At 46.6% G+C, this 27,080-nt stretch overlaps 1 protein-coding gene across 1 annotated transcript in view; it reads right to left on the reverse strand.

The window, feature by feature from the left end:
* The window catches only part of DOCK2 (dedicator of cytokinesis 2), a 371,332-nt gene that overhangs the window by 301,912 nt on the left and 42,340 nt on the right, over positions 1-27,080 (reverse strand). The window contains exons 10-22 of the mRNA XM_010972245.3: positions 21,488-21,623; positions 18,941-19,016; positions 17,926-18,002; positions 17,204-17,329; positions 15,833-15,957; positions 10,640-10,738; positions 8,802-8,874; positions 8,588-8,691; positions 6,639-6,822; positions 6,369-6,466; positions 4,625-4,714; positions 4,134-4,234; positions 3,160-3,294 (exon numbers count right to left, since the gene is read on the reverse strand). Coding sequence (XP_010970547.2) covers positions 3,160-3,294; positions 4,134-4,234; positions 4,625-4,714; positions 6,369-6,466; positions 6,639-6,822; positions 8,588-8,691; positions 8,802-8,874; positions 10,640-10,738; positions 15,833-15,957; positions 17,204-17,329; positions 17,926-18,002; positions 18,941-19,016; positions 21,488-21,623 — 1,424 coding nt within the window. The remainder of the gene's footprint in view (positions 1-3,159; positions 3,295-4,133; positions 4,235-4,624; positions 4,715-6,368; positions 6,467-6,638; positions 6,823-8,587; positions 8,692-8,801; positions 8,875-10,639; positions 10,739-15,832; positions 15,958-17,203; positions 17,330-17,925; positions 18,003-18,940; positions 19,017-21,487; positions 21,624-27,080) is intronic.

Below are 27,080 nucleotides of genomic sequence, written 5' to 3' on the forward strand. Positions count from 1 at the left end.
ACTGCACTCTGGGTCTCCCCTCTTTTGGGGAGTCATACTTACAGCTCTGCAGGCTCATTTCTGTTTGTGCCTGGGCAGCAGGGAGGGGAGCTCCTTGGTGTCCATCACGTGGACCAGGGAAGCATGGGCTACAGCAGACTCTGAGTGATTTCACAGGCTCAGAAACCTTGGGGACAAGCTCAGCTGGTTGTCTGGGCTTCAGGATAAAAGGCATGGCAAGGGGTTTTGTAAAGAAGCTTAATGCCTCCAAGATAATCATTTCAGCTCCTTCTGAATGTTCCTCACTGTGCCCTATACCTCCCAGGGGTTCAGTCATTCTAGAAAAGCCCAGTGGAGACTGGTCATTTCTGTGGGCACCCAGCATCTTTTGGACCCACTTCCGACAATTTAGGAATTTCCCATATTTCTCCTGTGGCAGAAGCTCAAACCTGCTCTGCCAGCTTCCACTGCAACACAGCACAGGTATGTGCCCAGAGACACCTACCCAGATTTCGACTCAGGAGCTAGTGACCCAAGAAGAAGGGACAGGAAAACCACTTTCTTTGGCTATGTGATAGAAATGAATGATCCCAAAGAAAATTCCAATTCTTTTCAACAACTTCTCTTCCTCTCTTACCCAGCTGCATGCTGCAGACTGATACAGGATCATCCCTAGCCGTTGTAAACGCTCCTGTGAAGCAGGCGCAAAGGGAAAAAAGGCAAGGGAACAGCTAATGGGAGCCCAATTAGCCGCAGTTATGCACATGGGAAAGAAGAAAAAGGAGTAGCAGGAAAAAGAAACACAATATGCAGACACAATGAGCCCCCAAAGCAGTAACTACACTACAATTTCCCACCAGCTGGCTTAGAAATCTCAAAGCATTGAAACTTCTATCTTCTAATTTCCCCAGTGAAATGCCCTTCCAGTTCGGGGAAGCACTTCTCCATCACTTCCCAATGTCCTCAAAGCTCCCCTGAAGGGCAGGCCATTGTGGGAGACTCTGAAATGAACACCACCAACCTTCCCTCAGCACGAGCTCCCAGACACTCTTTGCAGGTCAGCCTCTATTTCTGTTCATGAGATTGTGTCTGGGTCACCTGAAAAACACCTCCTCCGGCCAAAGGCCATTTCCTAGCCCTCAAAATGCATGTCATCCAACTGGCAGGTTTTGAGTGTCAAAGATGTCCTAGATGCTATGCAGGGAATACAGCAAAGAATAACAGGTCATCCCACTCTTTAGGAAGCTAAAAATCACTTAGAGTTCCAATAGCATTGAATTTCTACTGAATGAAGAACTAGAGAAAGCAAGATGACATGCCTTCAGGAAGAAAAGAAGAAATCAAATGTACAAATGTTGTTTGTTCCAGTGGAGGAAAAAACAAAGACTAAAAAAGATAAGAAGAAAAGACCAAGGAAGGAAGGAAGGAGGGAGGGAGGGAGGGAGGGAGGGAAGGAAGGAAGGAAGGAAAGAAGGAGGGAAGGAAGGAAGGAAGGAAGGAAGGAAGGAAGGAAGGAAGGAAGGAAGGAAGGGATAATTCAAAAGAAAAAACTAGGCATACGATGTGGTAAATGGAAAAAATACGTTCTTCTTGTAGATCTGAAGTTCTCGCTTAGAAGATGGAGTAAGATATTCTTGCCTACCCCTGCCTAATCTGGAATTATAATGTTTCAAACCTTGAACCCCTCCAAGAAACTCAACCCACAGAAAGACCCACAGTTGTCTTCTACTGGTTTTCAAATAATTGACAAGTATCTCTTGAACTTGGAAGAATACCCCTAAGACTTTAACACACAATCTCTGCCTTCAGTATCTGATGAAAACAGAGGAATCGAAACAGATACTTCACTTTTAGAATAACCTAAGTGACATGTTTTGTGACACGGTTCGAGACACTCACCTCTTTCTATTCACCAACTGACATCTCAAAGAATTCTCCCAAAAAGGAGAATCCCAAATGATTACCCATGTCAGATGCCTTGCTGAACAAGCAGCTTTCATAATCCATCCATTGTCATCATCAAAATGATGACTTACAGACTTTACTTTCTTTCAGGAAACCATCTCTCCAACTAAACAAGTTCATACCATAAGAGGCCGACCTGACTCACGGCTCCAGAGGTGAACATGTGACCATAACTACACAATCTGCATATTCATCCCCCTGGTCACACTGTTGAAGACCTTAGCACATGACCCAAGATAGTTCTTGGCATCAAATTTTGCTAGAATGACAAGGAACCTAGAGTTGCTTAAGATAGTAGAATATGAACCTGAGCTTTCCACATTGGAAAACTTGCCTCAGAAAGTAACCAACAAAAGGGAAGCAGAGCCAAGATCTAGAGAGACAGACTATCTGAGTAACATTAAGCATCTGGATCCAGCCATGCGTAAGGCCAACTACCCCCATGATTTTTCAATAATGTGAAATAAAATTAAGTCCTTTTTCTCCCCAAGTCATCTTGAGTTGAGTGCTCTTCATTAGCATTAAGAATCCAGACAATACGTTCCCTGCCTGCTTCTTCTTATTTCCCATCACACACAACCAACCTGGTCATCCACACCACCAGTCCCCTGCCCAACGCTGCCTTCTAGCCAGGATGAACACAAATTGTTACTCTGCGGGCTGCATTGGAATGCCTCCATCTCTAAAGCCCTTTAAAAGGGTGGCTAACCTTTGTGCTACTGACCATCAAACACCAAATCTCTCAGGTGCTCTCACACGTCAGCGCACTTTTTGGCCACTAGGATTTCACTGGCAGGCAGGTCAACTGCAAATACCAGCTGTACCGTCATGCACATTCTCCTAGAGCCAAATAAATGTCAAATTCTGAGTTCTGCTTTCCTCAGCCCCATGGATTGTAGATTCCTGGAAGGTTTTCACCATATCTCAGATCACACGGAGAATGTTAGACGAAACGCAGAAGAGCCTCGAATCACAAACCATATTCACTGGGTGAAACGTAACCCGACCACAGAGGAAGATTTCTTTTTCTCTTCCCCCAAATGAACTTGGAATGATTACTTACTCACAACTCCCTGTGTTGGATTTTTAAGTTGTTTTTTATCAACAGTTGGTTATAATTTTGTGGAAGAGTTTCTCAAACGGCATGAATACTGTTGCATCCCGGAGGAACTGCAGCGCTAACCGATCGATCACTCTGACGTAACAAGTACTCACTGCGAAAATAATTTTCTCGACCGAACAATGAACTTGAATACGTATTCCAAAGCTTTCAGGGTCCTTAGGATCGGCTCACATTGCTCCCCTCTGCTGGAGGTATCCAAGTAAGTCTTCAGCACCGTCATCAACTTCCTGAATAAGGGATCGTATTTTCAAAATACATCATTTTGCCATCCACGGCATGGTAATTAGTTTTCTCAGTAAATTATAAGGCATTCAATCAAAGGTTAAAGGTGGTGGTACAGCCAAGCTCACTCACTCATTTACACCATAAAAGTAACTCTGCTTAAAAAATACATGTAATACAGGGAGTGAGTATTTCCTGCCCATAAAAAGCCAGCAAAGGAAAAACTGGGTGGAAAGAAAAATCTTTTGACTAGGAAAACTGGTCATAATGAGGATGTGAGTGGAGATGATGCTGGTGGTGATCATGTCCTTTTCAGCCTTTTCATCCCACAGGAAATGTTCTTGCAATGTCACGGAACTCCTTTGCTTGGAAATTTTCCATGATCCTTTATCACCAGCAGGGCAGATCTGCGACTACTATTTCGCCTGCTTTTCCAGGCCTCTTCACAAACGGGCCCCCACTAATTTTTCCAGCACCATCTCTGAGCTCTAACCCTCAGTTCCCTATACCCAAGCTGTCCTGAGCTACTTCTCCTATGCACTTTCTTCTCCCTAGCCTTTGAACCCCAGTGTCTACAATAAGTAGCTGCTCAATAAATGGTAGCTGACTGACTGACTGACTGATTTAATGAAGCAGTGAATGAGCAAACACTTCCATATACTTCTGCCACCATAACATATTCACAGCAATCTATGGGTTTGCATATATTGTAAATAACACAAGCACAGACTGGGTTTTTGTCAAAAAAGGGAGAACTCACACAGGCTGGTGACAAAAGGAAACTAACCAAGTTTCTTGTGACACAGGCCTCCTGGCAGGGCAAGTAAGAAATGCAGTTACTTACTTGTAAGCGAGGGTAGCACTGAAATGCTGTTGAATGTAAGCCTCCAGAACGGTGTTGAAATGCTGGAATTTCCGGTCAGCAATGAGTCCTATTATGTAGATCTTGAGGAAGAGGCAAGGAATGAGTGTTTTGGGGGCAGACCCAGAGCAGGAAGCTGTATTTACATGGCCTAACTGAACCCCTATTAAAATTCTTTTGCCCAGGAATTAGCTCACCAATATATCTCTAGTCACCAGCGTATCTTAAGTCCTTTTCACTAAGATAGTCTGTCTCCTAGAAAGTGGTTCATGAAATGTGCAACGGGGCGTTATAAGACCAAGGGGTTTCATGGTCAGGTGAGTTGGAGAAAATTCATTGGTCTGGTTGCCAGATGTCACAATGCCTCCAAAAAGTTCACATAAATGGCGATGTGGGCCATAAGTTCTCAGTGTTCTCTCAGTTGGACACACGTTATGCCTAACATCCCTGAACACCTGTCCCCTTTCTCTTACCAAAGCATCAAAGACCAGGATGTCATACTCATTACTCTGAGAATGTTCCATCATGATGTTGAAGAGGGCGTCCAGAGTATCCTGGAGAAACTGGGCAAAATAATGAAGGTCTCGTAAGAAAGAGGGCAGGTGACCCTGAAGTCCCACTCCTCAGTGCAGACTCAAGAGGATGAGAGCGCACATCCACCAAGGGCCACGTGCAGGAGGGCCGGGCGCCTGACTCACAAGAGCCCGAACTTGGAGCAACGCAGCAGAGTGGATAAATGTACGGTGGCATTTTCACACTACAGAATACTGCACAGCAATAAAACAGAACCAACTACTATGACTCCGTGGAATGACGCGGATAACCTTTATGAGCATCGTGCAGAGTAAGACGTCAGACACAAAATGTGCATTCATTGTCACTCTACTTTTATGAAATTCAAGAACAGGAAAAAACCCATCTGCGATGATGGTAGTCAGCTTGGTGGTGACTCCCGAGTGGGCTACTGACTGAGAAGGAGGATAGGGGAACCTACTGCGATGCTAAAAATGTTCTGTGTCTTGATCTAGGTGGTGGGGATCCAGTTGTGTACGTGTGTAAAAATACACTGAACTGTGCTCTTAAGATAAGTGCTCTGTATATACGTTACTGTATATAGAGCATATGTCAATGACAGAGTTAAAAAAAAAAAAAAGAATGCAAAAGACAGTGGAATTCCCTTTCAGATGACTTTCCCAAGCTGCCCCAAGGTAATAAATCTTATAAAAGAATGTCTGGGGAATTCTCCTGCCATTGCTGAACCAGGCGGGTGGGTCAATGGTGCACAGTTAAAGCACTGATCTGGAAATTCAACCATTGCTTTTCTATGTATGGGCAATTAACTAAAAATTGATACCCCTCCCTCCTAAGAGATGGGTCAGTATTTCCTATAGTCAAAACACAGAGCTACCACATAAAGACATTCAATCTCAGAGTTTCTAGTGGCTCCAAGTTCCTGGTGGAAACAAGATCACTAGGACCTCTGGGAAACACTTGTCCCAATTCATGGTGCTGGAGAGAGGGCTGCTTTAATTAGATCTGCACTGCAGACACTATGTTCTCCCTCACCATGTGGACAGAGCAACACACCTGACATTTGCATTTTTTTCTGCTTGTTCACTTAAAATACGAGCGTTGATGTCTTTCCCTTTCTCATGTTTAATACATAATGTCCTAGAAGCAGCAGAAACCAAGAATACTTTTCATTTCTAACAGCCACATGTAGACAACACTAAAAGATCATACTATGCAGCAACTTGTAACAACAAAAACAAATAACAGTGACTGTTGGTTGGACTCTGTATGTTTTATAGGCTTTAGTTCAATTATCGTGTATTATGTGTAAGAGACTTGGTGAGTAATTTTAAAATATTTATCATCTTGAATGCTCACAACCACCCTGCAAAATACGCCATATTGATAATATCATCACATAACGTTGGCAAGCAGTTGAGCTGAGATCTACCCCCAAGTTGATCTATTTCCAGAGACTGAGCGCAACCATACATTTCTGCTGCTCAACATACAGCATCACCGAACCACATCATCCCCCAGATTTCCCAGTGAAAATTTCTCATGGCAACTTGGGAAGCCGTGTCCCGTTGTCAGAAGAAAAAGCTGACCCATCTCCTTCAACAATTCATTTCTCCCCTGAAGCCCCTCGTGATTTAAAGCTCTGTCACTGGTGGATGAATACAAGCAAAATGAAGTCCCACTGACCTTCACTACTTCTTCTCCATCGACAATCTTCAGTTTTTCTAAGTTCTCCTGAAGCAGCTGTGGCTTCATACGCCACTTCAGCAAACCCAGCAAACCCACTAAAATAAGAGTCCAGACAAACAGAATTACTATTATTGGCCTAAACTGTCCATATCAGAACCTCTCCGGGCTTGCCCACACATACACACATACACACGCATATGCACACGCATACCACACACACACACACACACACACACACACACACACAGCTCTCAGTGGTTCCGCTACCATTCTGGGTGAGCTTTGTGGAGCACACCAGCGTAGAAATGGAGAACACATCCCGGGAGCTGACAGAGAGCCCCCCGACACTGCTGGAGCTTCGACTCAAGGTGGCCCCCTTGTTTTCCACGTGGTGCCGGTAGGAAGGAAGAGTCAGGTAAGCACTGGCGTCCTCCATCTTCTTGCTGTCCCCCTGGAAACAACACCTCGGTTACTTCCCCAAGCCAAGGATATGTGCCCAGTGCTACACAGAGCTTGCAGCGGCTAGATTATACACTGTAAGGTGGGAAGGGTCAGAAATAGAGGAGCAATGAACATCGGCTGGTAAGGTAGGGCTGTTTTTCTGCAAAACAGGCAAGAACTCAAGGTTACATTAATGGAAAAGGAGTTGATCAACCACTTGAAGACTCTGTGGACTTCACTAACGGCACAGAGGGGATTGAAAAAAAAGATTCCCAAACAGGACATTTTAATTCGTTCTAGGTTGCATGAAATCTTAGCATCAACAAGCCCACCAGGAGGAGAAGGAAAGAGCTCAAAGAACAAGTTAACAGCCAAGGCATCGGACTCTGAAAGTCATGGAACTTAGAGCTGCTCTACCATTCACAAGTGCGTGTCATCTTGGATGTATTTCTTGGTCTCTCTGTGTCTCATTTTTCTCATGATTAAACTGAAGGTTAATCATATTGCCTAATTCTAGAAATTTTGAGCAGACCAGACAGCACAATGCATATAAATGCTTAGTAAAACAATAGACACGTTAAGTCCCTTGGTGTCCTGGAGTGAGTGATTAGAGGTAGGCGTTGGAGCAGGTAACATTTACTGAGCCCTTAATCTGCATTAAATACACACTAGGTGCTTCATATGCCTTAGTTCACTGCACTCAAGCCCCACAGCCATCACTGCTGTTGTGGACAATGTTATCATCTTCAGTTTACAGTTGAGGAAACGGAGGCTTAAGAAAGGTGACTAAATTGAAAACTGACTGCAACTGGGACTCTGCCCTCAATGAGTTCACACTGGGGAAGAATGGCTATTAAGCCAAGAACTACCTGGATGTGTCCTAAATGAGAAAACAGAGGCTGCACCGAAGAAAAGGGGGTGTGCTGGAAAAGCCAGAGACTCAGAGAAAAGGAGCATGTGATGAAGCTTTGATGAGGCTGAGTTTGCCAAGCAGGCCACAGGAAAAAAGGGCAACTTCAGGTTCCGAGGTTGAGAAAGTCAAGGGCAAGGGTTTGACCCCTGTGCTGACCACTTAGCCCTGCCCCTTTCACAGCCACACCCTTTGCCACCAGCCAGGGGTTAGCAGAGGCATGCCACTGTCACAAGAGGGGTTGTGGGCAAGCATGCATGCAGGGTCAGGCAAACACTTCCCAACTTCTAGAGAACAGTTCAAGTCTCATGACGTACAAAAAATGCCAGCTGTCACCTGTACCCTTTATCCATGTGCTTTCCCATGGGCCACCTTATTCGTCTGTCATAAATATGACCATCGCCACTTAACAAAAAGGAAACTGAGACTCAGGAAGACACGTGAGAGGACTCTGAATTTAGTCAACAGCAGGATCAGGATCCTAAATTCTAACATTTTTTCCATTAGCCACAGTGAAGAATCTCTCAAATATTTCCTGCTGGTCTTCTGTACATTCCACAGGTGTCTTACAGAGTCAAAGCCATTCTCTATGTAACAATAACCTTTTCCATTTACTGAGAGCTCCACGTACCCACCATTGTCATAGCTGACACGAACTGTCTCATGTAACCCTCACAACTATTCGTTGAGGGCTCATAGATGTGGACATGGACGCCCAGAGTAGACCTTGCACAAGGCCTCACAGCTGGGAAGCCCTGATGTGTGTGATTCTGGGGGCCCTGCTCTTAACCACTAAGCGATCCTGCCATGTCCCCTTCAGTTCCTGCACCATCCTCCCTGCAGAGTTAATCCTAGCTCACGGTACCTTTAGGACAACCAAGTCGTGGCATCCGTCATGCAGAGTGGTCCCGTCTTCCTTCATCAGCTTCACGTAGGACATGGCAAAGTTCTTTTCTCCTCTATCCTTAGCTGGAAATAGCATTGTGAGGTCAGGAAAGAAAGCCACACACGGGCCACCCAGTGATCCCACTGTCTCCCCTTGGAAGGGCTGCAGAGATGCCATTTGGCTGGGGACTCACATTCCAGGGACGACCGATGCCGAAACATGAACCGGAGATGGATCTTCTGCATGTCCTCGATGGGGACGGCCACCTCAGCAGGCAGAAACGAGAGCTCAGGATACAAGGAGTTAAACGGCCCTCCCCGCTCCACCCCGCCCCGCAAAGGGCAGCCAGACCATTTAACTGAGAGTGCTGCGTGCTGATTTATCACCCATCCATCAAGCCTGATGAACTGTAAATAAATTACATAAGAACTAGCTATGAAGAGAAAATAAAGTACCAAATGTAATCCATTTGGCAAATTGCATTCCCGGCCAATGAAAAGAGGTCTGTAAATTATAGTGAGGAAAAATGAATCTCCTCAAATTGATATAAAAGTCACATAACTTTAGCACGGGATTTGATGCACGGCAAAATGCACGAGGCACATTCTCCTCACACACTCCAGGAGTTCGGGCAATTGCAGCAGGGCTTAGCAAATTAACAATGCTCATTAGGGGGCCTGCTGGAGGACTCTTGTTTATGAGAAAGAATAAAAACGCTGCAGTACAATCATATTTGGGGAAATCCCAGGATTTATTCCCATCCTTAATTGGACACACATGCAGATGTTTCTTCCTCCTGAGGACCTGACAACCACCCCTTAGTCACCCAGTTTCACTGTCCAGTTAGAGGTCTGCTGCTCCTTTGACTGAGATGATTTTGGCCTGGCTCTGGGCTATCCTACCCCCCAGAGCCCCACCTTAATCTCTGTACTGTCCGATTCAGGCCCAGACAGAGAAGCTTAACTACCTGTGAGGAAACCACTCAGATTTTAAAAAGGGACACGTTTACTTCATACAGATGACTAGCAGAAGCCAAACAGATGCACGCTTTGGGGACTTTCTGCTCCAGAAAATGAAATTTGAGCCCGAAGAGGTCCACCACGTGTTTGTGTGTTTCAGACAGAGCGAAAGAACGACAGAGAGTCACATGGGCAGCTCGAGTCTGATCCATCCCTCCCTGCACATGGAATCATTACTATAACTGACAGCCACGCGAGGCAGCGGCCAGGGTGATGGAAGGAAGAGTCCGTACACGCAAAGAACTCCTGGCCCACACAGGGCAACACGTCATTATAATAATATGAAGAGGGCTAGCAAAGAGGTATCGTAACCGGGGTGCAAGAGAGTGCAGAGAAAACGACCTGGTCCAAGAGCTCTCTGACCCCACGGTTGGGCAGGTCATCACCTTGAAGAGAGTGAGCACAGGGAGACCCACGAGGCAAATCGGAATACAGGTGAGAAGGCAAGAACCATTGAGGTCTGACCAGCCATCCCCAAAAGGGAAGTCTTCTGAGCATCTTGAGTCTGGGTTCAGAGCACAGGGTGAGTTAAAGACTGCTGTGAGTTCCCCGGCAGAGATATTTGAAGCTGTGATCAAGCATCACTGCTTGCTAAATTAATTCCAAGCTCTACTTCCAACACACGATATTCCCTCCTGCTTTAGTGTGACAATCTGGTAATGCAAATATTTGTGGTTAATGCCGCTTCCACCTGAGGTACCCTCCCAGTAGGATATCTTCCAGGCATTAAACAGCTTTTTATAGCCAAATTTGCCCGCAAGTTCTGCCACTCTTCACTGCTGAGTAGCATGCCACAGCTTGACAGGCTGGGCACGGTCCACGAGACCATCTGACAATTCCACGGTGGCTGCTCCCTGGGCCAGTGAAGGGTGATCAAGAGAAGCAGGGTGCTCACCCACTGGGTCACTATTTCCTGCCTGACATACCACCAGACCCGTACCAGAGTACTGTTTCAGATCGTAGGGAGGTGTCAGGGTTTGCAGCTGTTTTATTATTTTTTTATTATTATTACCTTGACTGTTTCCATCCACCGTGGCTGTTTGACTTGATAGTATACGACGGACCGATATTCATTCATGGGCTTGTCCCCAGCTCCCACACAAATTGCATTCTGAGCCAAGAAAAACGAAAAGAGAGAAAACATTGAAAAATTGCCGTTTTCTATGCTTGGGCAATTTTGGTCCCCAAACCAAAGATGGCCGTGGGGCCTGGGATAACCCCGCCTTCTTCAAGCCTTCTGCCAGGTACCCTCCTACATTATGGATTTACACATGAATATGCCCAGCGCTGGGAGTGACAGCTGCTTAACTACAGAAATTCTATTAGTTGCATTCTGGAAACGACCGGAGCACAGTACCCGTTGACGTGGCTGCCCTATTGTTAAATGGTAACCGGCCTTGGATTTCCTGCACGCTGCCAGTCTTATTAATCCTATTTGTTTCCTAAAGCTGAATTGCACGAAGTTTACAAACAGGCTCAGATCAGCCAAGCAGCAGCTCGTTCTGACGGATTTCTGATGCTAACACACCAAGGTGCCGGCGGGAGCTGGACAAGGGGAGGGGGCTCAGGTTTCAGGCAGACACACTGGCAGAGGGAGCTAAGGCAGCCCACAGTTAGGGTGCCAGGCCCATGCTAAGCACCGGGATACGGGCGTGAGTCAGACAGTCACCTGACATGGGGGCTCACAGTCCGGTGGAGGGACCATTAGAGGAGCATACAAATCACTAGACAACGTGATGTGATGACAGATACATGTATCCTTTTGTCCCTCGGTATCCACGGGGGCTTGGTCCCGCCCTAACCCCCAAATGCTGATTAAAAATATCCACAGATGCTCAAGTCCCTTATATATAATGGTGTAGTCCAATGAACCCTTCATATCTGCAGATACAGGGCCCACAGATACAGAGGACTGACTGTATTATACACTATGGAGCACAGAGAAAGGACACTTCAGTGCCCCCTGAGGACTCAGGGAAGATTTCGTGAAGCTGATAACAGCTGAAGATCTTGAGGAAAGATTCCAAGGTGACTTTGAGCAGAAACACAGGAAGGATGTTCTGACAGAAAGTACAGAGCACGCACACCTAGATAGGCTATTTATTCTTTGCCATAAGAATCACCCTCAGAGTAACAAGGAGTTACCTTGCAATAGCGTATGCCAGCCCCTCATTCTCTCTCTTTGTGTTCATTCCAGTTGTTTGGCCCCAAAACTGATCTAAGGTAGGATCACCCAGAAGGGGCCTAAGTTCTGTTTTTATACCAGACACAGAGATTTTCAGCCTCAAGTCTCTGGAGATCTAGGGACCTGAGGACTGGTTTTGCAGCCCAGGCCCCGAAATTGCAGAACTGTGTCTCTCTGAGCATTTCTGTGGTGAGAGAATCCATGCCTCTCACCAGATCCCATCAAATTCCCCAGTGGATCCCACCAGGTTCAATGACCAAAGCTGGCCACATGCCTTCACTCCGGGCCTCCTGGTGAACCAAGCTAGCCTGTGGGAAGAAGAGCCCCATCCCTCTGCCTGGAGAGCTCCCTCTGCATTTCCAAGCTATAGGGAGAGAACGCGTTCAGTTTCAATACTGACTGACGCAGCCTACAGTCAGACCAAACCCATCTGAAAATGAGGGAAGACACACAACTTCCTTAATTTTCAATGGAATAGAGCCTTTCAGAACTTCCTGAGGCACTGAACTGAAAACATGCTTCCAGAGTTTTTCTAAGCATTTAGAGACTGCTCTGTGTCCAGCACTATGCTAAGCCCTTTCCGCCAGCTGCCTCACTTAATTCAATCCGCACAACCACCTCTGATGATTACCATCATTGTCCCCATTTCAAAACTAAGTAAACTGAGGCTTTGAGTGGTAACGTCACTTTTCCCAAAAGTAGCAGCCCCAGGACTACATCTCGGACCCTCTAACTCTTTGTCCAGTGTTCCCTCTGCAACAACCCAGCCTCCCAAGATTTATATCTAGTGACATTTATGGGCCTAGTGTTTCTCCAGCTCCAGGGAATCCCATGCAGCTTATAAAATCTGAAAACACACGTATCTCGCTGGTGAAGGTAAACCTGCTGTATGGCAGGCAGCTGAATCCCACAAAACTATCTTGATGAAAATACCTGATTGCCTAAGGCTGGAAAAAACAGTCTTGGTATTATTCTGAGAAAGGCCTGAGACAGTGTCCTCCTCCTCAGCACTTCAGAGATAAAATCGAATGCCACCAAGTGGAGAGAGCGTCGTGACCAGGGGAGGGGGCCTGCTTTTAGGGAAAATGTAAGTTTGTGTATGTCTCAAGTATTCAATAATTCTCCTCCTTACTCACCCCCCTGGCTCCCAAGTAACAGCAAGAGCCCTAATTGGCTTCAGGTCAATGGAAGGAATTCTGAGTAGGAATCAGGCAGCCCGGAAGCTTTAAGGCCGACTCAGCCTTGGTGGCTGGAGGAAAAATCAGGCACCATACACAGGACCTGCTGACCTCATAGGCGTCATCTGAGGAACAAATGCCGTCATGGGTGTGAATGCACTTTGAGAGCCAGAAAGTGCTCTAGGCTGACAGGTGGCTGGTACCACAGGAAGATGCACATTAGCGTCCACCAGGCAGTCACCAAGCTTGGGACGGCTCTGCCTTTCTGGCAATGGTGGCTAACTTTAATGAACACCTATTATGTAGATTATCTCAGCTGTTTTTCACAAGAGTGAGGTGCCACTGCTGGTCTCATTTTCAGACAGAGAAATCCTAGGCATAGAGAGATGATGTAACTTGTTCAAGGTCATCCTGCTACTCCGGGCTGAGCTGGGCTTTGAGACTGGCTGCCCGGCCCCAGGGGTCATGTCCTGACCACTACACAACACTGCCCCCTACGCCCTTCCTCCACCCCCATAAGCTGGCTGGTCGCAGAGGAGCAAAGGTTTCTCAGCCCTTTACTTCCTAAACTTGCTTCAGGTATCCACGTTGGATTGTCCATCTGACCCCTCTCAAATCCCTTCCAGGGCTTCAACCTGCAGCTGGTCTGCGTTCTCTGAATGTTGCCTCCTTCTTGTTACTAAGTGCATATCAGGTATCTGACACCTATCAGCTTGTTTAAACTGCAGCCCTGCAAGGAGGAGACTGTTATTTCTCTTTTATAGATGAATAAACTTGCCCACCATCACACAGCTAGTAGGAAGGGAGGCTGGGATTTGAATACTGTCTATTTGATTATAGAATGCACCCTCTTTGCTTCTCTGCCACGGCCCCTCCGGAGCAAGGGCCTGGAGACCCCAACGTGAGCCAAGGGCAAATCTACTCTACTCTATCCTCTGGCCCTGCTTGGAGTAGGAGGAGAAATCGATACCCCTAAAGGGGGAACTGTTCCCACAGGAATGTACCAGCATCAAACAGGAATGTTGGAGTGTGCTGCCTGACACTTAATTAGGCAGTAATATTTATTTCTGCAAATAGAGAAAGAAGAGCCTCCCACAGGCTTCCTTAGCAATTTTCAATAGTCAGTCAACTGAACTCCTCTGTACCTTCCCTAATAAATGAAACTGCAAATTATCACCATGCCCCACAGTTTCCTCTCCATTTCAGCCCCCAGAATATACCTGCTCACATATGCATCTTTGATGAGCTCGTCTGCTCAGCCTGGCTGGGTGTGACTCAAAAGGGTGGCAGAGGTGGAAGTAAAAACGGCTCAGAAATGAGATAGGAGGCCTGCTTTCCTATTAACTGCTCCTGCTAATTTGTCCTTTGGCAACACTGAAGGCAAGCACATCAGTGTTTTTAAAAAAAAATGAAGCTGAGGTTAAAAAGTCTCCAACAGGTATCTGGATAAAAATGACTTCAAAGAAATGGTCTATATATTTGCGAAATGCAATCTTCCCTTTCAGACAAAAACCCTCTGCTCTTCCTTTGTGTGTCTTTGAGCGAAGTGTTTCTTGCTTATTTCATTTTTCAGAAAAGTTTCAGAATCCAACCAAAAGAGGATGAACTAAATGCTTGGATTCTGCTCAACTAGATATTAATTAAGGAGGGGTCAGTCTTTTAGAACAAAAAGGCAATTGTGGGGATTTATTTAAATTTAAAAAATAATTATGAATCTTCCCAGGATTTGATAGAAGCGGTTATTAGCCTCATTTTTAAAATGAGAAATATATTGGACGATTTTTTTTTAATGTATCGGCATTACAGTGAAGGGTGTAACCCAAACCCCATTTCTGCCATATACCGACTTTATGACCATGGGAAAGTTACTTCACTCGACCAAAGTTTAGTTCCCCCTCCTTAAAAATGGGGAAAACAGCAGTCAAGCATCATATTTCTCACAGTGCCCGGCACACGCAATTCCTCAATGAACGCTAGTCATTCTTCGGTCGAGTGCAGCAAAATGTGCCTGAGCTGCAGGCCCTCGGGCTACAGCAGAAGACTGGATCAGTGCTCACACCCCCACCCTACTGTGCCGTCTGATCACCTGCTGTGGCCTAAGAGGAACATTTGCCCACGCCAAAACTTCTGTTGAGAGCTGATTTTATCTTCATCTAAGTATTCGGAAAGGAGAAACTGAAAAGCAAAACCCTCCCACACACTGGACACGACTGCTGACAACCTTAAAGGGAATGTAAGCAAACAAATGTAAACACACATGACAAACATTGTGCAAGACATATGCTGTACAAATATTTATAGCTGCGTGCTTTCCATTCTTGAATACTCTCGGCCGGCCCTCTGGAGACCAATTTGCGAATAAGGCTTTCCACCCGAATGTCTGGCTGAGCGCTGGGGCGTCGGATTAAGTCCTGCGAATGTCTGTTTTGAGGACATCCTGAGTTCTCACACCAGCCCGAGGCTCTGTATTGATCCTTTTCCTTGCCATGAATTTTGCCTGAATAAACCAGCTCAGGTTTCAGTGACAACAACATTTAGCTGTAAAATGCTAACCTATACACTGAGGCCAAGCCAAAAAAAAAAAAAAAAAAGCAAAAGAAGAGGTCACGGAAGGAAAGGGACAGACACTGAAAAGTTCTGGTGTAAAGAAATAACACCACCACGTCCTATTACGGGCGACTGTGCCAGGCAAAGCTCTCAAGGTGGAGATGACACCACTCAACATCACCCTGAAGGCATCTGGCATTCAGGGAGCAGGAGAGGGAACGGGGAGAGCAAATCCGTATGAGCAGAGGCACGCGAGGGGGGCCCTATCCCCCAGAGCAGTGGCGGGGTCCCTTACAGGCAGCGTTTTGCCATCCTCCGCGCACACACACATGATCACTTCCACGTTCCTCTGCGTGGTCTTGTTGTACTTGTCAAAGTCGCCTTGTAAGAGCGTGATGTAGATGTCGTTCCTGACGTCCCCTGAGGCAGAGGGAGAGAGAGGCAAGAGTTGGAGCCTGTGCTGCAGGAGAGACTGACTGGCGGGCGGGCGCGGGGAGTGGGGGAGTTGGAGGAAGCGCCCCAACCTTGACTGACGTCTGCTAATGAAGTTAAAATCAGAACTTCCTAGTTGGAAAAGCATTTTCACCTCACCCGGGAGGCTGGGGCGGTAGGTTAACTAGGGGATGGAGGAACGCTGGGAAGTTAGTTGCAAAAAGGGAGGCAGCATGGTCACAACTGGCCATGTTTCTCTGTCCATTAAAGTCATTTAATTTTCATCCTCTAGTGACACCTTCTGGGAAGGCAAAGGAAAGCTCCAATTGAATTGATCTTGGTGCATGAATCACAACCACAGACCGTGGTTTCCACAGATCTTTCACCGTGAGAAAGCAGACAGAGTGATTTTCCGTGTGTGTCCAGGGAACACGGGGTCAGGGACGAGGTGTGGAGGGCCTTCAGGAATGGGCGTGACAACTAAAACTCCTACAGGGGAATGCACAAGGGACTGACGTCTTGGGTAAAGCAGGCATAAGTAAATTACCACAAAGGCCTCCAGTGGACCACCACTGAACTGGGGCCAGCAGGAGTAGGTCAGTGAGACTGGCTGTGGACACACATCCTAGACTTGAGTTTAAGGTGAAAAGGGAAGTTTCAGAAGAGTGCTATTATCCAATCTCATTTATTTTCTTTTATTACACAGACACTTGGAAAATATGTATAGTCGTGGTTACTTCTGGAGACAAAGATTTGAGAGAGATTTTAACGCTTCACTTTATACCTTTTCATGCTATTTGAACATTTTAAAATGAGCACGGACTCTTTTGATAATAAAAAAAAAATACCTTGCCAATTTCTGGGGTGACGATATTCACCCCAGAAAGAGTAAAATTATTCCACATGTATTAAAGTAGAAAGGATGTCCACGATAAATTATTAAGTGATAAAGTTAGCTGCAGAACACTATGCAAAGTGTATCAAGTAATGGTACATAAAGCATACACAGTGTGACTCCATCTGTGGGTTGGCAAGTGCCTGTGTGTATAGCTATGTGTCTGTGTTTATTATGTGAATGCATAGAAGATTTTTGGATGCACAATTGTTTTCAGCAGTTATCTTCAGGGAGAGAAATAGAGAAAAGCAGTAGAAAAGGAAGGAGTTGACTCTTCTCAGAGAAAATGGATCCACAGGCTAGACCACCCTCCACCCCCACCCCAGGGGGAAGGAGGACCTGGCATGATGATCTCCGGGAAGCCCAGCTTCCTGGCCACCACGGTGGTCCTGTCCACCAGGTGTGGGTAGTCCTTGCGGATCTGAATGATGTCACCCACGAGCATCTTCATGGTCACCCAGAGGCCTGGAAGGGAACGTTCACAGTGAAGAGCCTACTGCTCCAAGGTGTCCTCTCAGCCTCGCCCTCCCACCATCTCCCCCTTGTCTCTCTCTGGAGGAGACCACAGAAGCAGAGGTGAGCAACTGCAGATGCAGCGAGCCAGCCCCAGGGGAGGACGGAAGGCGGGATGCAGAGGGGCTCTGGAGAGACACCTCCAGTTTGAATCCCACTGGTTACTTTTAGCAGGGTCAGCTTCTGTCAAATTATCACACCCCTCTAAGCCCAGCCTTTGTAAAGTGGGGCTGATACCACCCATCTCACAGGACTGTGGGAAGGATGAAATCACACAAGGAAACATTTTCCAGTGCCTGACACATGGGAGACAGTCAGGATATACCAATTCGTCTCTTCCTTCAGGCACGAGGACATGCTTCCCTTTTGCTTCCCAGATAGAGATGTGGTTTCTATCTCTGTGGATCACATGCCCCCATTCTTCACAAAGGCCTGTCTGGAAGGAAGGGTATGTTTCCCAGGGTTTAGGAATTTGATCTGTTTGCCACAGAATCAAGGGATCTCAAGCTGCAGTCAGGCCCAGCCCACGTGGCCTCTTGGCACTGTACCTTGCCCTCCACTGTCGCCCTTGGAGGCTGTGACTTTGCCCAGCAGGCTGTGTAGGAAGTCATTCTCAGCTGTCACCCTGAAAACGAAGAGAGAGCACAAAATGCTTGCATTGTACCCCCTTGGGGTTCCTACCTTGTGGTTTCAGGGGCTCTAGAAAGTTGCCCAGCCCATTCATACGCCTTAGGGGAAAAGTGAACCTGCCTATGTCAGCCCAGAGAGCACACGTGCCATCAAGAAGCATATCTCTCTTTTTCACAAAGAAACACGGCTCTGAAATTTGGGGAATGCCAATGCTACAAGTAGAGACCATTTTTTATTCCTAGGAAGACTCTTAAAATGGAAGGACTCCCAAGCCCTCCAAACAAGTATCTGCTCAGCAAGGTGGCCAAGGCTTTAGCTGCTCATGCTAATCACATGGCCTTAATCAGAGTCACTGACCTCGTTATCTGTAACAAAACACCATCCTCCTTCGACAAAATGAGGACAGTGTTCTCAAACTGGGGGGGCCTGCTTCCTCAAACTTTTTTTAGATCAAGGGAAGGACATTTACCTTCCTCACTACCCTCCTCTCAAGTCATGGATATTTCTGCCCACGGGAACCAGGTCTGGATTCCCCGTTTTATGCTCCTGATACACTGCTATTAACCTGTCATACTTGTAACTCACGCATTGATCTTTTCTTGATGACCTGTTTAATTCCCCATCGAAATACAAGCCCCATGAAGACAGGGCCGCGTCTATCGTGTTTACCACCTTATCATGCCTAACACAACGCCCCGCCCGCTGCCAGCCTTCAATCAAAGTCTGTTGAATAAATAACCTCGAGGAATGAATAGGTGAAAAGCTGGCTGGTTTCGAATGCTTCTGAGACCACGACTCTCTCGTCTCGCTCTCCTCTTGGGAGGTGCTACCTGCCTCTCATCAGTTCAGGGAACCAGCCCACCCTGCTCTCGAGCAGCCCTCAGTCAGAAAGGGTGCGGTGCAGGGGAACGGAAAGAAAGGGGCCATCCTCACGGGTGAAAGGGGATGAAGTGCTGCTTCTCTTCATCGCTCTCGGCTTTCCCCTTGATGATGTCTGTTATATCCATAACTAGAAAGAGAAGAGAAATAAATTAATGGCTTACGCCCTCCTGCTCCCAGGAAGGGATGACAGTGGGCTGAGACTGTAGGGCAGGAGGCTGGGACAGGAAAGCCTGAAAACGCCAGCCAGCCAGCCAGCATCGGACAGCATGCACACAGCAAAGGCAGCACCGGGAAACGCCGCTGGGCGCACCGCGCTGGGACGTCAGCAGCCAGGGCAACATCCAGGCGCCCAGGGCTTAGCAGAGGCCAAGAGGAAAGAGTCAGAGCTGTGCCTACGGAATGAAGCAATTAGGCTCGGATCTGACATACCTGTATTGGAGGTCTACTGTGCCAACAAAACCCAAGTGCAGTGACTTCCTGTGGGACCTGAAAATCTACCCACCCTCTTTTCATAACGTGCTCATAGGCACAGACATGTATCTGTGGATCCCTGAACCCTGCATCTCCAGAGGGATCCTGAATCTTATGAAACATCTTAAATCAGCCACCAAAGCCCATAAAACCAAGGTGACGAACTCTTGCACTAGAGCTGGGATTACAGAAATCGGGGAGAGGCACTGAGACCTGCTAGCCAAATAGAGCCAAACCCCTGGTCACATGAAATTCCTCAAGCACTCCAGGCCCTGGTCAGGGAACCACTGAAATTGTGTGGGAAAGAATCAACTGACTGCAAGCTCAAGAGGGGAGTTAGGGAGTTGAGAGAAAGAGGAAGAACCGTTATTTGAAGCTGAACAACTTCTATTCTTTGTGATGAACAGACCTCCCTCACCCACTCTCAGTGAGCATGATTTGGACAGGCCAACCTCCCTCTGGCTCCAGCGTTGTTCACGTGGCCTGGAGGACCAGAGAACCACAACCCCTTGCCCAGAACAAGCGCTCTGGGGATGAGCACATGACCTATATTTCAGCTCCGGGGACTTCTGCTGAAATTAATGGGAAAGACGAGCCCTCTTTCCCTGGACTGCTAAACTGGAAGGCTGCAAGCTTGGAAGAGCTGGCCGTTACTTTGCCAACTAATAAGAACGATGAATAAGCCTCAGATGGCAAAGCGTTCCCGTCCTTGTATGTCTCATACCTCAGTATCTAATGGTTTAATGGCTAACTTTGGTTTGTGTCTCTAAGTTAAGGCCTTGGATGTGGTGTAATTGTCCTTAAAAGAAATAAAATGGTTCTGCTGATAAGAAATAAAAAGATCTTCAGAATAAGCCAACAAGAGGACACAGATGCTGAGAGGTAGAGAGACGTAAATTCACTTGAGTTCCTGGATCCAGCTATGCCTGAAGCAATCTATCCCTGATCCTTTCAGTTATACCAGATTTGCTGTCACCTGAAACCAAAACAGAGAGGCAACTACACTTGGAGACAAAGACACATTTTGGGGTAAGGCTGATGGACCCTCACTGCCTTAAAAGGGACATTGTGAGGTCAGGACTGTCGCTCATACAGAATCAAAGCATTTAGAGCAGGTCATGGATCAACCAGGTCCAAGTCTCCCATTTTACAGATAATGAAACTAAGGCAGTGGGGAAAATGTTTTTCCAAGATCGCCTAGCTAGCTCGCTAGCAATAACGCCAAGCTGAAACACCAGTTTGCTCAGTATAAGCTAACTTCTTCCACTCCACCACTTTGCAAGCAGTGCAGGGGACTAGTTGGAGAGCCAGCTGGTTTGTGATGACAGAAGATCAGGGCGCCCTGAAGTGGGAAACCTGAAACACTGGGTTTAGATAGGGCACACAGGCATTGTAAGTGGTACACAACTAAACTGTTACATTTTAACAGAAAAAAGTAAAATTGGCATATCAAATTGCTATTTCCACACGTATCCAAATTTTCTTTTAAGAATAAAAATGTACTTTAGTTTGAATACAATGGGTTAATTAAAAGAAAATATATTAGGCAAATAACAGTGCAAGTGACAGTCAAATATAACAAAAACCATAAAAGTGGGACAGGAATGATGAAGTCTTGGAAAACCCAAGAAGAGCTAAGGCTTGGAGAAGGATGCAAAGGTGATGCTGCCTTAAAGCAGCCTCGCTCAGTCACACCAACTCTCCGAACGTCTACTTCCATCTGGAATTTCAATGCGTGGTCGGTGACTCATTCAGTGTAAGTGCATTTCCTGTCGTAGTTTGTTTTTTTTTTTTAGTGATTTGCTCCTCGTAATTAGATCCCACCCGTTTGTTCCTTGTTTTTCGCCGTGCTGGGGAGTGAAGGCACCCCCTGCTCAGACTGCACCGTGGTCCCAATGCTCTGTTCCAGACTCGGGGATTTCATTATTCACTGTCTGCATTATAAATCTGGACTTAAAATCACCAATCATTTTGATTTAGACACCAGAAATGTAGGAATTAAGGGCTGTCTGGCATAATTTGGGGTTGGAGGGAGGGCAAGGAAGAGACAGGGAAAAAAAATCTTTAAAATTCAGTGGTATCAAATGTGTGCTCCAGTAACAGCTAGTGTGAGTGGTGTGCCCTCACCTGCCACCCCAAAGGGCCGCCTCAGACCCTGCGTGCACTTCTTTGTGTTCGTATCCTTAAGATCCATCTTCCCAACTCGGACTATTTGGCAAATCAAGTAAATTTTATCCCTGTTGAGGTCTTTGTTTCCAAGATCCTGTAGGGTAAGAAACCAATAGTTACACATCATGTGTTTAATGGAAAAAAAGTAGAAAAGGAAACGTGGTAACAGGAAATTCTGGGTGTGGGGGGTGTGTGTGTGCTTAGCACTTGGTGTGCATGGACCAATCATACAGGCAGTCCTGGGAAAGGTGGAAAAAACAAAGCTATCACACCCATTTCACACGTAAGGAAGGTGAGTTTTGGAAAGGAAACTGAGTGACAGGACTCTGATGTTCAACCTTGATTCTTCCACCTCAAGCTGATGGGAAGAGAAGGAGGGAGGGACAGTATCAGTTATACGGGCAGAAGTCCCTGTATGCCAGCTGATGGATCCAGACTACAGGTGACTTCATCCAACTGGTCACTGCTCAGCACCTCTGAGGGAGAAGGCAAAGGGGAGAGGGGAGAATCCTAAGAACAATAATTACCATTTACTGAGCACCTAACGTACTTATATCACTCAGGGCTGCCTTGCTGTGGCACCAAACAACCCCTACATGCCGGAGCTGCTAACACAACAGACGTTTACGTCCAGCTCAGGCTGCAGGTCCAACGCAGATGGTGAGGGCTCCACTCACTCACTCACTCTGGATGGATGATCTATCTTGTCATAAGAGGTGCATCCACTGTCCCCATGGCTGGGGAAAGGAACAGGGCAAATCACTCACTGGCTCTTAACGCTTAAACCCAGAAGAGACGCGCATCACTTCTGCTCAATCTCACTGGCCAAATCAAGGGGCATGGCCACACCTAACATCAAGGGGGACAGGGGAGAGCACTCGATGGTGTGCTCAGGAGGAGGGACACTGAAACTAGTGAACTACACCGACGTCTCAGGCACTGTGCTAAGTGTCTCCCACGTCACCTCCCTTGACAACTCTCTGGAGTACTATTATCAATACGACTACTGCAGCCCCATTTTACAAATGGGGAAGCTGAGACACAAGGAAGATAAGGGGCTTCCCCAAGGTCATGACTTTAGTCCTTGGAGACACTGTCCGGTCACTCTGACCCCAAAGTCCATAAACCTAATTGCCACAGTACATTTCTTTCACCATCCAAAGGCACACAGGAGGGAAAACCACTTGGGCCTCCTCAGCATCTGACTGCCCTGCTCAGATCCAAAAGCTTCAGTGTTCCTGGGAACCCCTTCCAGCTGCAATCAGCTGGAAAAGGAACATCAAGGCATGTTGGTGGTAACAAAGCCCAACCTCACTAGAGAAGAGCTGCTTCTCTTCTGAGTTAATCCTCATGCTGGCATATGCACTGGGAACAGCCTGACATGAGAGCCAGGGCCGGAGTAAAGTAGGTATCCCCCACCTCTCACTGTGGCTGGTGTGGCAGGAAGAGGCCCGGGGTGTACAGAGCCTCTGGGAACAAGACATAGCCTCAATGTGGGTCACACCTTCCTGCCAGGAGGCTGTGGTGGTTAAATTTTGTGTCAACTTGGATAGACTATGGTGCTTAGCTGCTTGATCAAACATGAGTCTAGATGCCGCTGGGAGGTATTTTGTAGGTCTACTTGGCACCTAGAGTCAGCTGACTTTAGGTAAAGAACATTACTTTCCATTATGTTGGTGGGCCTTGTCCAACTAGTTGAAGGTCTTAAAAGCAAAACCTGAGGTTTCCCAGAGAAGAAGGAATTCTGCCTCAAGACTGTAGTATAGAAATCCTGCCTGGGTTTCCAGCCTGCTATCCGACCCTACAGATTTCAAACCTGCCAGCCTTCACAACTGCACGAGCCAAATCCTTAAAATAAATCAATGTATTTATATATCTTATTGGTTCAGTTTCCCTGGAGAACATTCACTGATTCAAGGGCTATCCTTTCACCAGCTCAAGGAATGGATGGCTGCTCCCCCACTGCCCAAAGTCTCTCCATCAGGCAGGGAGAGAGGGAAGGTAGGGGAAGAGGGGGCTTTCTGACCAAGGAGGCCTCTCCACTCATCTGCATTTCCTGCCTTGCCCCGTAGGCAACTGACTTTGAGATTCTGGTGATCTCACGTCCAGATGATGGGATAGCCTCTTTTCTGGCCTGCCTGAGTTCTTCCGCCAACTTACCTTGAAAGCCCCCTGAAACTCATCTTTAGAAGCCACGTTCATTATTTCATTTCTCTCCCCAACAATGTTAACAGCTCCCTATTTCCTACCCTGTTACTGCTCATCTTCCCCGGCTGACATGAAAGTCAGACATGATATATTTCCAGCTGTCCTATCCCACTGATTCCCCACTATTCTCGGCATGTAAGTACTCTATTTTTGTCACAAAGATTTCTTTATTGCTCCACAAGCACACAATGCACACTTTCAACCCTGGATCTTTCTTCCAAAGCGCCCCCCTCGTCTGTACCTCCACCTCTAAAGGCTTACCTCTTAATCCTCTATATGTCTAAATCCTTTCCATCCTGAAAAGCTGAAGTCTCGCTTCCCTCATCATGACCTCCATCCCTAATTACTTCTCTCCTCCAGGATTTTTCATACTTTCGACATACCTAGATTGGTATCTTTCAGAGGCATTCCAGAGCCACAGAGGCCTTGCCACCTGACAGGTGTCCCTACCTAAATGTCATGGGATGAATTATGTCCCCCGCCCTGCCACTGACCAAATTCTTCATGTTGAAGTCCTAACCCCCATCTCTTTGACTGTATTTGGAGACAGAGCCTTTAAAGAGTGGACTAAGCTAAAATAAGGTCATTAGGGTGTGCTCTAATCCCACATGACTGGTGTCCTTTTAAGAAGAGGAGTTTAGGACAGAGACACAGAAGGAAAGTCATGTGCACACGCAGGGAGAAGGTGGCCATCCACAAGCCAAGGAGAGAGGCCTCGGGAGAAACCAACACTTCCAACACCTTGATCTTGGACTTGCAGCCTCCGGAACCGTGAGAGAATAAATTTCTGTTCTTTAAGCCACCCAGTCTGTGGCAGTCTGTACTGACAGTCCTAGCAAACAAAATAAGGTCTGTAGGTGACAGACACAGATAAACGTGTAAGGTTTCCAGGTGAGCCCCCATCCCACCCCTCTTCTCTGAAAAAATTTCACTCGCTCAAAGGAAGACACAAGATCGTTCAAAGTTGCCCCATCAGAGAAACTTGGTACCAGAGATGCTTAAGGATACGAAAGTGAGCAAAAACGCTTGCACACAGGCTATTCTCCGGAGGGCAGGTAAACGGGCCATCTCAGAACCAGGCTTCCGTGTGTGCCCCCAGTCGTTTCTACTTTGGCCTCACGTGTTGGAAGAGGCTGAGGTAGGACCAGGAAGCTTGAAACACATGTCACCTGATGTAGTAATTCACTAGTAGTCCTTCTATCATTCAGTTTTGTTCCCCAGTGTGCCAGCAGCAACCCCCAAGCTGGGCCAAGTCTTAGGGAACCTCATGTTATCTGCTACTTTTTTTTTTTTTTTTTACAGGGCCAAGTCTTAGGGAACCTCATGTTATCTGCTACTTTTTTTTTTTTTTTTTTTTTACAGGGCCAAGGAGGGTGAATGCTTATCAAGGAGACAGAAGGGAAATCCACCATCAGCCCAACCCACATGCCAGCTCCTCAGGCTCTGCCCCTAAGGGGGAAACCAGGAAGAGCTAACATCCAGAGGCAAGAGAAATGAGGCCAGCAAGGCACGTGCCTGCCAAGTCTCCTCTCTCGCTTAGACATCAACTCGATGCCCAGCTGAAAGTAATGCCCAGCCAAACGCCATCACATCACCCTGTTTTAATTACCTGCATTGCATGGCTTGTCTTCTGACATCTCTCTTGTCTTATTCATTGAATTATTTTCTGAATCCCACCCCCAATCACATCCTGAGAGCAGAGGCCTATCAGCTTATTTGCTCCTGAATCCCCAGCACGTAGCACAGAGCTCACACACAGCAGGTACTCACTGGGTAGCTCGTTTGTGTGTTTGTTTTTGGTGAGGGAAGGTCATTAGGTTGTTTACTTACTCTCTGAGGAGGTACTGGGGATTGAACCCAGGACCTTTGTGTGTTTGTTTTTGGTGAGGGAAGGTCATTAGGTTGTTTACTTACTCTCTGAGGAGGTACTGGGGATTGAACCCAGGACCTCATGCATGCTAAGCATGCGTTCTACCATTTTGAGCTATACCCTCCCCGCCCCCATCGGGTAGCTCTTGGAGCAATAAAAGCAGCTGGAGCACCATGAGCTTCCCTGTCCCAAAATGAAGACTGCCATCATTTTAAGACGGAAGCATCAGCCTGTGGAGCCAGGCAACCAAGGTTCTTGAGCTCATTTGCTGTGGGAAGAAGAGGTGGTAGCATGGGCAGAATTCCATGAAGGCAGGATCACGCTCTCATTACTATGGAGAGACACAAATTTACTGATGCCCTTTTCCATGTGTTTACATCATGAGCTGGTTCTCTGCAAAATGAACCACTGATTGATTCCCTGTCCCTCTCCCTCTCGTGAAACATCTGTCTCCTGGTTTAACTAGGAAGCCCCGTGGGACCCTCTTATTTATCAAGAAAATAGCTAGGCTCCTCCTTCTAACTAATAATAGATAAACAGCATCGAGGCACATTCATACATGCCAAGAAAACTCTGTCTAAGCAATTAGGATCTATGATCTTATTCCATTGCCTCTGGCCCATTTTTCCAGGAAGTAACAAACAAAATAAATCAGCTGCACTCCAATCTAATTGTAACATAACATAAGACACGGAACTTAATGGGCTGTAACTGGAAAATTATTGTAGAGCAACGTAGGTTAATCTAGCATGTCGGTCACTCCTGGATCAAACCCACCAGTCTGATCAATGCCCAAATCTCTCCCTGGCTCCTCCTCTGTAATCTCCCTTGCTAACACAGGCAACACAGTGAAAAATCTCATAAATGTTCTTCACCCCGAAGACGCCTGCAGGAAACACCAACAGCCTTCGATATCGTAAGATCATGCACTCTGAACACACCCTTGTGGGAACAGGACAAGAGAGCAGTTTCTGCTGGAAAAGATAAGACTTATCTTCTTTTTCCCACTGTTTCTTTTTTTCTAGAGCTAAAGAGCCAGCTTACTCTCAGAAATAAATCATCCAAATTACAATTTATTTTAACATTTCTACATATGTCCTGCCCAGTGAAGACTGGTATTTAGAAGGATGATCCCAGGGACCTGTAAGATCTTCAGTAGTCTGTGACTTAATTAAGTTCAGAATATCCAATGTGCCAAGGCAGCCAGTGTTCTAGGAAGGCCTTTTTTTCAATCTGATGTATTTTAGAAAGGTTTTTAGAAGGTCTGAACCAAAGACAGGAAATCAGGTTAACCAGGAATTAATCAGAAAATCAGAATAGATGCTGTACCCAACTCACCTAGACATTATTGCTGGAAGACATCATTGTGCTAGTTTACACAGCACTCTGAGTTGTGTGCACATGAGAGAGAAAGACAGAGGGAAGCGGGGAAGAAAGAGTGAGGAGAAGGTTCAGCTTCCCAAAAGCTTCCTC

This window comes from Camelus bactrianus, chromosome 22 (assembly GCF_048773025.1).
Source record: "Camelus bactrianus isolate YW-2024 breed Bactrian camel chromosome 22, ASM4877302v1, whole genome shotgun sequence".
NCBI lineage: Eukaryota > Metazoa > Chordata > Mammalia > Artiodactyla > Camelidae > Camelus > Camelus bactrianus.